The 9,488-nt window shown below is 41.6% G+C and overlaps 1 protein-coding gene across 1 annotated transcript; it reads left to right on the top strand.

The window, feature by feature from the left end:
- LOC136428448 (O-methyltransferase MdmC-like) lies at nucleotides 1–7,256 on the top strand. Its single transcript, XM_066417946.1, has 7 exons — nucleotides 1–359; nucleotides 1,865–1,998; nucleotides 2,346–2,451; nucleotides 3,175–3,293; nucleotides 4,065–4,119; nucleotides 4,534–4,667; nucleotides 5,702–7,256. The coding sequence occupies exons 1-7, from the start codon at nucleotides 281–283 to the stop codon at nucleotides 5,855–5,857; spliced, it is 783 nt and encodes a 260-aa protein (XP_066274043.1). The 5' UTR covers nucleotides 1–280; the 3' UTR covers nucleotides 5,858–7,256.
- The last annotated feature ends 2,232 nt before the right edge of the window (nucleotides 7,257–9,488 follow it).

The raw sequence follows: 9,488 nt of genomic DNA, 5'->3' as shown, positions 1-9,488 counted from the left end.
CATGACGTCCATCATGTGAGGATGGTCAGCGCGCACATGGAGGGTCATATGTCACATGACGTCACGTTAGATAGGTCAACGCCCAGAAGGTCACCTCGCTGCTGCTCCAAGTTATATATTAACGTCTTGACCGATGACCACTCGTAATCACATGACCCTTGTAGTGCCACATCGATCATAGGCTAGTGTGAACCTCTTCTTGTGGTTGACTAACGTTAGAAGCTATCTACTAACGTTATAAACAGCTAAATAGTGACTCGCTTTACTGTCGAGCGGAAGAATGGACGGTGTTTTGAACGTCAAAAGTCTGGTGTTAGCCGGTGTGGCCACAGGGGCGGCCGTGCTTGGATACCTGGCAGGTAAAGCGTATTAATCTTAGGTTACTTAACGTAATACGTTTATCAACCATGGCTTGGGATCGTCTCACAGTGTGCCAGTTGGTTAGTCCAAGGACATTATATGTCCTTGGTTAGTCTACTCTCAACCTCTGTGTCACTAGATTGCCCCAGATTTCCACACTTATTATTACGTAACCCCAGGTTGATAGTAGTTTGCAGCATGGGCTTGAATAGATAGACAGTAAAAAGGTTGGTGGAAAGAGCTGCGAGTCCAGTCCCGCTTGGGGAGGGGGACAATAATTGTATCAAAGGAGCAATTATCATATGCCCTGGACAATAGGAAAAATAAAACAAAACAAAACAGGACAAGATTTAAGGGATTTCTCTATTAACTAACCTAAGTGGTAAAACTTGTTCTGCATTGTTTGACCTGAGTGTTGCACAATCTCTCACTGTGCCCCCTGCCCAGAGAGCTTGAGGTCGTTCACCTCTAACCTTTAGCACACTCAAGTATCGCATTTGGCACCCCATTTTCTATTGGTTACTGAGTTAGGCAGCAGTCAGAGAAGGAAGGTTTAAGCCACTGGTCCTGGACATTGTTTTAGAAAATGAGAAGAACCAATAGGAGCTCAGGATTCCCAGAACCAGTTACTGTAATTTTTTATTTGTCAATGGAAACATGATTTTAGCTATTTTAATGGTCACTACCACTAAGATTTCATCATCGCAAATGTTTGATCATGTATGAAGATTTGTGAAAATTATGTTTGTTCCCACTGCCACTGTTATAATGCAATGAAGTGAACTACTCACTTTTCCCCAAACCGCTATTAATTACCAACCGCAATATTAAATGGATTTACAGTATCACAGTCTCTAAACACCATGGTAACAGAGCAGACAGTGCTCAGTCTGACGATGATAGGACCATGTTAGGGAGGCTGTGATATTTAGTTTGGGGAAAGCCGGTGCGTACGAAGGGGCAAGGAAAAATGGAGCTGGGCTCCCCTGCTCAATATCCTGCTGCCCTTTACATAAATCGTTTGGATGAGAATGTCCCTATGCCTTGTTGTCCATCATTCTTCTAGGGGCCTGACCAGTGGAACGGCTGCTAGAAGAGTGATTTAGTCAAACTGTGAAAGTCTTTTCCTAAGGCAGAATTATGCAAATTACATCAAAATTTACATAACCTATGCTTGGTAACATGCTCACTTTTACCTAATTCACATGTAACAAGCATGAAATTCCCCACCATTTACCACTCAGACACACACTCACTCAATTCTCTTCACCTATTATCATCCCCTATCATAAATTACATTTGTACATGTCGATATGTACGTCATGTATGTAGTGTTTTTGTCATTAATTTGGCTACTGTGTTTGATGGCATTTGCGTTCCCGTTTTTGTTCCAACTTATTGAAAGCTCTGTTTTTTTTAATGATCTTGATATACATATCTAGATATACATATATAACGTTACCCTTCTCCTGTTGTCATCATCATTTTATTTTGCTGCCTGTAGGAAGAAGAGCTGGGCGATCAGAATTGTTGCCACAGTCCTTTAAAAGTGACTTTGGTGGCAAAGGTAGCCCCCTGGTACAGTACGCGCTGAACCACTCACTCCGAGAACACCCCTGTCTTACCAAACTTCGGCAGGTATGATACACTGTAAAAAGTTCTGAAAATTAATTTCAGTCGTTCGTGTCTCCATTGTCACGTAAATTTTGTCAAGAAATGCATTGTATTATATTATATACCATTGGAAAGCTTATTGATTACCCTTCACTATGACACTCCATTTTTTTAAGATTATACATCAAGGAATTAAGACTGCTTAGTGATCAATACAAAGTGCAAGAACTTCCCTTCATCATTTGTTGTTTTTAAATGATTAGAATTTATGTCGCATATACCCCCTTCTCCTGTTATTGAAAATTGTTAATATGTAATTAATGATTCATGTCTGAAAGTTAATTTTTTATTTCACTTTCTACCTTGTGTAGATGACATTAAAGGTGCCACGTTGTAAGATGATAGCTGCCCCAGAAGAATGCCAGTTGCTGGCTAATATTGCTCGAGCCATTGGGGCGCGGAGAGCTATTGAAATCGGTATGTTGGTGATATGTTGGTTCTAACATAGGTTTAATATTAATATGTAACGTTACAAGACTTGCTGTGCCACGGTAGTTCTTCAGCCATTGGGAGATACTTGTACTGTAAATGCACTTAAGTTCGCATGGTTTTTATTTCGCACTAAAAATTGAGTGTTCGCGGTGTTTTTAAGTTTGCGGGCAGCGCTGTAGTCACATTCAGTATTGGACAACAATGTTTGTGGTGGTTTTATGTTTGTGGTGAAACGGTCGCCGTGAAAACTGCGGACATAAAACAACCGCGAACATTTCTGCATTTACAGTAATCTCCAAGCAGATCTTTGAATGGAAATTTGGGACATTTAGGAGTGCTGTCACGATTTTCTCTCATACAATATCAAGCATATGTAACTATATTATAGCTATCATATGATTATTACTGTTGAGTTTGATTTTTTGTGCTGCTGCATGTAGTTTTGTCGGACACATGTACTTGTACTATAAATCATATCTCACTGGACTGCGCCATGTTGGCAAGCCAGGACATTGAGGGAAAAAAACAATATACAATGATTACCATTCATCAAAAAGATACTTTCAGTTGCAAGTCCAATGAAACACCCGTGGCCTCTTAATGTCTACAGGAGACTGAGCCAAAGAAACTATCCTTCTCTTGGTTAATTGGACCAGTCCACACGGTGGTATATTAATTGCACAATGTTGTTTGTGTTCATCCCTCCAGGAGTGTTCACAGGTTATAACAGCCTGGCCATGGCTCTGGCTCTACCTCAGGACGGGAAACTCATCGCCTGTGACGTCGAGGACACCAACGTCAACTTGGGCAGGCCGTTTTGGAAAGAGGTTCTTAGTTCAATCGTCAATTCAAACATGATTGTGTTCTTATGGACTCTGTCAGGCATTATGTTAACCTTACTCCAAAACTTTGTAAAGTTTGAAAAAAAGATTGGCTGATAATACAAATAAGCTTTTCAGAGTCATGAAAAGTGTCAAGTTTACATATCTCCCCTCCACTGATAAGTGTCAACGGTTATGAAAAGTGTCAAGTTTACATGTCTTTTCTCCACTGATAAGTGTCAACAGAGTCATGAAAGGTGTCAAGTTTATATGTCTCCCCTCCTCTGATAAGTGTCAACAGAGTCATGAGAAGTGTCAGGTTAACATGTCTCCCCTCCACTAATAAGTGTCAACAGAGTCATGAGAAGTGTCAAGTTTACATGTCTCCCCTCCACTGATAAGTGTCAACAGTCATGAGAAGTGTCAAGTTTACATGTCTCCCCTCCTCTGATAAGTGTCAACAGAGTCATGAGAAGTGTCAAATTTACATGTCTCCCCTCCACTGATAAGTGTCAACAGAGTCATAAGAAGTGTCAAGTTTACATGTCTCCCTCCTGTGATAAGTGTCAACAGAGTCATGAGAAGTGTCAAGTTGACATGTCTCCCTCCTCTGATAAGTGTCAACAGAGTCATGAGAAGTGTCAAGTTTATATGTCTCCCCTCCTCTGATAAGTGTCAACAGAGTCATGAGAAATGTCAAGTTGACATGTCTCCCCTCCCCTTGAGGACAGACAGTGGTAGACATGGTGCTGAAAATGAAATGTTGTATTTCCCCAGGCAGGAGTGGACCACAAGATAGATGTCAGAATACAGCCTGCTGACAAGACACTTGGTAGGTCACCGACACACAGGGCAGGGAATGTGCAAGTTACAAATCACACTAATTTTTCATATAAGATTCAATATTTCCAACACATGAAGAAAGTTCAGGACTTTTTGTTAGTGTGTGTACATGTTGTTGTTGAACCTTGTAGTGCCTAGTGGCACATGGGTCAGCAATTTTCCTTGCTGTTTAAGTAGCAGGGGCAATTTTTTACAAGGAGGGGTTGCTATAGCCCTTCCCCTTCAATGTGCTCCAGGCACCTCCTCGAACATGGGACCTTACATCCTTGCCTACCAAGCACCCAGGTTGTAACTAACAATCAGGGGCCATTGTGGTAAACTGCATATAGTATTATATGACCATCATGGCTGTATATTGTTATAGCTGCCTTTAAATAAAATCCATGTTGTGTTAAACATACAGATGATCTAATTGATGCTGGAGAGGCAGGGACGTATGACTTTGTGTTCATCGATGCAGACAAATCGAGCTATGATACCTACTATGAGAAGTCACTGGTACTGCTGCGTCCTGGCGGTCTGATCGCTGTGGACAACGTAAGTTTGACCGCCCTTTTATTCCAATCTTTTGACTCTTATTTTCTGGAAAGGTCTTACATTAAGGGCACACATTGACCTTCTCCCTGCTGCCTTATTCTGTAACCAATAGAGAATGGGGTGCCAAATGGCCGCTTCAGTGTGCTAAAGGTTAAAAGGTCACCGTCTTTGAAATTAGAGGAACTTGAAGTCAAGCTGTCCTGTCAGTAAAGATGAATAAATCTCCTTGAAAATAGTAACCCATGTTTGGAGTAACTAGAAAGTCTCATGATTACAGACATTTAATGATTTAAGAATGGATGCGACAAGATGCAATATATCTAGATCCATCCTGTATGTCAGTGAGGCCATGTTGTTTTGATTATATGGATGACATCCGCGTGTGCATCAATTTCCATTTCGAACAAAAATAAAGTTTTCGGCCATACTGTAAATCGTAAAAAGCAGCTGCAAAATAAGAAAATACATGATTTAAAGTGCAAAAAGTACTTCAGGAAACTGATACTAATATCGTAGAATGCCAAAGTCAATTCCAAAAAAGTTTTGAAAGAACAAAAATGAAAAATCTATATTTCGGTAAACCATACTCTGTGTGTTCAGTTTTTTTCATCCTTCTTGACCATGTAGATTTCATGATGAAGGAAACTTCTTGATTTGCAATCTCGCATCAGTTTTGGGGTCCCGAGAGGATGTCATTCATATAATCAAATCAACATGGCCTAAGTCATGACAAATTACTTTTAGAAGATTTTATACAGCTGTATGAAAGGTGTTGTGTCGGCGTAGCAGTTAGGGTGTTTGGCCCAGAACCCAGAGGTCCTGCGTTCGAATCCTCTGACATGCCACCAATGTTGTGCTCTTGGGAAACACACTTTTGCACAACTTTCCTCACTTCCCCTAGGTGTAAAAATCAGTACCTGACTTCGGTTGGGGAATGATGACAGATCAATTTTTAAAGAGATTTCATGCAGCCGTGTCTGGTATCGTTAGGCACTCAGAATGTCACAAGGTTTCCCTTCTTTCTATTTTTCCAGGTCTTGTTCGGTGGCAAAGTGTTGCAAGCTGAAAACACATGGGATGCCAATACAGCAGCCATCGTTTGTCTGAACAAGAAGATACACAAGGACCCCCGTGTCAACATCAGCATGCTCACAGTAGCAGATGGTGTGACCTTGGCCTTCAAGTGCTGAGCAAGATGCTGATCAAATACCATGTAGTGTTGCAGGCCCTGAGGATGTCATTCTTACCAACCTTACCCTGCAGTCTAGCCTTGGTAGCATTAGTCCACTCCCAATGACATTGGGAGTTGACCAAAGCTAACAAGGCTGGACTCCAGGCTACAACAACCAGGCCTGCAGCTTGTAATACCAAAGTGGCAAGCATATATCCTGATAAACCACTATGCAATCTGCCATTTTGGTGATGTTAAATGTAGCTTTGTCACACAATTTCATCAAGACATACATCAGATGTACTTTTGTTACATCTGAAGACAAAACCTTGATGATTAATAGCTTGGTTATTTGTTAGGCCCAAAGAAAGATAATCTTTTATGTGAAATATTTGGGTTTGTACTAATGTTAGAATGTCTGCTTAGTCAATAAATTCTGATTACTAGTATTAGATTATTCTTCAATGAGTGACTTTGGAAAGATAACAATGAATTCTGTGATCCTCTCATATCCTGCTTTCCAAGAAGTCCTGTTATATTTTCTAGGGATAAAGTTTCAACATCAATAAAATCTCTCTCTCTCTCTCTCTCTATCCAGTTTTACGTCTTTTGTTCCCCATCATCTGGGGGTTAGACGTGCTTACACATGGATGGGGGAGCCCCAGAACTCTTCATCAAGTGCAAGTCTTTTTTGTAGCAAGAGTTTTTACGGCTGGATGCCCTTCCTAACGCCAACCCAAACCCTATTGCTGGGCTTAGGATATGGGAAATACGTGTTAAGTGCCTTTCCCAAGGGCACAACGTCTGGGTGCATGTCCGGACATGTCTGGGTATCCCACTGGGGATTGAACCTGGGTCTTATTGGTTCATAGCCGGATGCTCTGCCACTGTGCCACACAGACGCCAAAATAATGATGAGAACCTGCACTAGATGATGTGCTGAAAAAGGGAGCTTGGGGTATAAAACAGATTTTTATACATCATAGGCCATTTATGATGCTTTTACAGAATGTGTAGATTTTGTATTTCCAACATCTGCTTGATGGAACTTGAACATAAGACCAAATGATGATTTTAGAACAGAATGATATGTGTCTTCCCAGAGTGAAGAGTAAATATTTGGAGTACATTGTATGAGTTTTTACACCCGGTTGTAGATTAAATGCACAATATGTTAGTAATCACTGCGCTTCCATTTTACAATATTGATAACTCCAGTTGCACTGTATACATGCCATACTAATTATGGCATGTTCAGCCAAATATGAAGTTAGATACAATAACGACTGAAAAGACCAGTTGTCCTGTGTAGCAATCAAACAAAATCAAAAGGGGCCATATCCATCGGTTGATGTCTCATATGTGGAAGAGTAGCAGTGATATTTTAGATTTATAAGGATAAAACTGTATATGATCAATCCTGCGCTGTGTTGCGTCTTTTGTCTTGAACAAAGTATAAAGAGCTGTGTGTAGATACTGTTCAGAACTAGGGACAGGTGTGTTCGCTTATGTGTGTGGATCATGGTGGTCGACACTAGTAGCCAGGGGTTTGCCTGTATGTGTGTGGATGGTTTTCAGCACAAGGGACAGGTGTGTTTGCTTACGTGTGTGGATGGTTTTCAGCACCTTGGACAGTTGTGTTTCATTATGTGAGTGGATGCTGTTCCTCAATAGGGAGGGAAAGGTGTGTTCGCTTATGTGTGGACTTAATACTTCAGACGCATACTCCTGACAACATTTTAGCCAAAGTAACCTTGCAACAATCATAAAGCAGTTATAGACGATAATCTAGTAGCTGTACTGAAGGCTGTTTAAAACAAAACCGCACCGCTTCTTCATCCAATGAGCACAGTCCCCTTCTCTTGTACTTTCGGCTATCTTTACCTAGAAATGAAAAAGCCAGACTCGCCTCTGGCTTTTTCATCAGTTTTATTAGATCCTATTACACTCGGTTCGTCGTTTACAGGTTATACAACATTTGCAACACATTGGTTTGCATGTATCTGGAATTTTAGGGTATTCAAATTCAATGTCAAGAATATTCCCGAAAGAGCAAATAAGAAATACGTCAAAGCACGAGCTACGTGTAATCCATATCTACCGTTTTGGTCAGGTATCAGGACGTTTCGGCACCTGGACAGTTCGGCCCTTATTAGCCGATCGGGATGATTCGGCACTAGGTCCAGGACGACTCGAGTTATGGTTAAACCCGCTACATGCGCTCGTCCCGAGCGCAAGTTACGCCTGCACTGCCCTGCCCCTGGGGGAGGTGATCCTAGAAGCAGTGGAAAATCGGGCATGGCCAGAGACCAGTGTAATTGACAACTGAACCCTCCAAAACTACCCTGTCTGACATGCCTGACCCAAAAAACGCTTTACGCTTTCCTTTACTGGTATCTTTTCTGTTGGGGGGCTTCTTTTGCTTACTGCACGCAAATCAAAGAAGCCCTTCAACAGTCGCCGCGGCTAGCTTAGGGTTAGACCATATAGGGTTGCGTTAAAATAAGGGTTGGTGAGAGAGTTAGAGTCCTTCTTGACGGCAAAAGGCCAGAAAATACGGTCGACGATCGAGCGATTCTGAAATTCGGCGAGGTCCAGCCGATCTTCTCTCCAAGTAGAGGAGTGGTTCCGGCTGTTTTTTGTCGTGTTTTTAGGCGTTTTTGTTGGGCTGTCTACATTGTCATGTGTATCTCTCTCTATATAAACCACAGAGACAAAAAAACAAAAATGACAAAGTAGACAGCCCGGCAAAAACGTCTAAAAACACGTCAAAAATCAGCCGGGGCCACTCCTCTTCTTGGCCTAGTACAGCCGATCTACAAATTCGACCAGCGTTCACTTGATTTGTGAAGCCGGCTTTACGCTGGCTGTACTTAGAACTTTACTCTGATCCTGATCTATTAGTCTATAGCATACGTAATCTATTAAATGTGTGTTGTTACGCCGACATTCAGCTTCTCCCTGGGCCCAGAAATCTATCTTCTACCCGACAATATCATGTTCAGAACAGACGATACAAAACTGGATTACTGAATGAGGCTGCTAGCTTGTGTACTTGTGTGGACATATTTGCCTGTACATATGTGGATGATGTTAAGCATCAAGCATAGGTCTATTTCTTTATACTGTATATCCATTCATTCATCCATCCATTAACACATACCTGTCCTTTGAGCTGTATACACCACCCACACAAAGGTAAACACACCTATCCCTAGTGCTTAACACCATCCACACATAAGCAAACACTCCTGTCCTTGGTTCTGAACACCGACATACAGGTAAACATGACTGTCCTTAGTGCTTAATACCATCCACCCACGGGTAAGCATGACTGTTCTGGTGCTGAAAACCATCCACACAAATAAGCAAACACACCTATCCCTAGCTACTAGTGCTGAGCACCATCCACACACAGGTAAAGATGACTGTCCCTGGTGCTGAACACCATCTACAGACATTAGTAAACACATCAAAGGATGGCCCTTTGTCACACGTGGAATGTTCCTGTTGAAAAACATCACTCCATTCAGGTGAAAAGGATGGGTAAAGCCAGAAGTCCTGTGTTTGAGGAGAGCCACACCTTGAGCACAATAAAAATCCCACCACACTTATGGTAAAGAGTAGGGCATGGATTAAACATTATAGTA

This window comes from Branchiostoma lanceolatum, chromosome 2 (genome assembly GCF_035083965.1).
Source record: "Branchiostoma lanceolatum isolate klBraLanc5 chromosome 2, klBraLanc5.hap2, whole genome shotgun sequence".
NCBI lineage: Eukaryota > Metazoa > Chordata > Leptocardii > Amphioxiformes > Branchiostomatidae > Branchiostoma > Branchiostoma lanceolatum.
This window is presented reverse-complemented; position numbering and strand designations above follow the sequence as displayed.

Excerpts from the sequence above, each read along its gene's own strand:
- LOC136428448 (XM_066417946.1), top strand. The coding sequence starts at position 281 with ATGGACGGTGTTTTGAACGTCAAAAGTCTGGTGTTAGCCGGTGTGGCC. Across the intron at positions 1,999-2,345 it reads GTCTTACCAAACTTCGGCAG|ATGACATTAAAGGTGCCACG; the intron begins GTATGATACACT and ends TACCTTGTGTAG. Across the intron at positions 3,294-4,064 it reads GCAGGCCGTTTTGGAAAGAG|GCAGGAGTGGACCACAAGAT; the intron begins GTTCTTAGTTCA and ends GTATTTCCCCAG.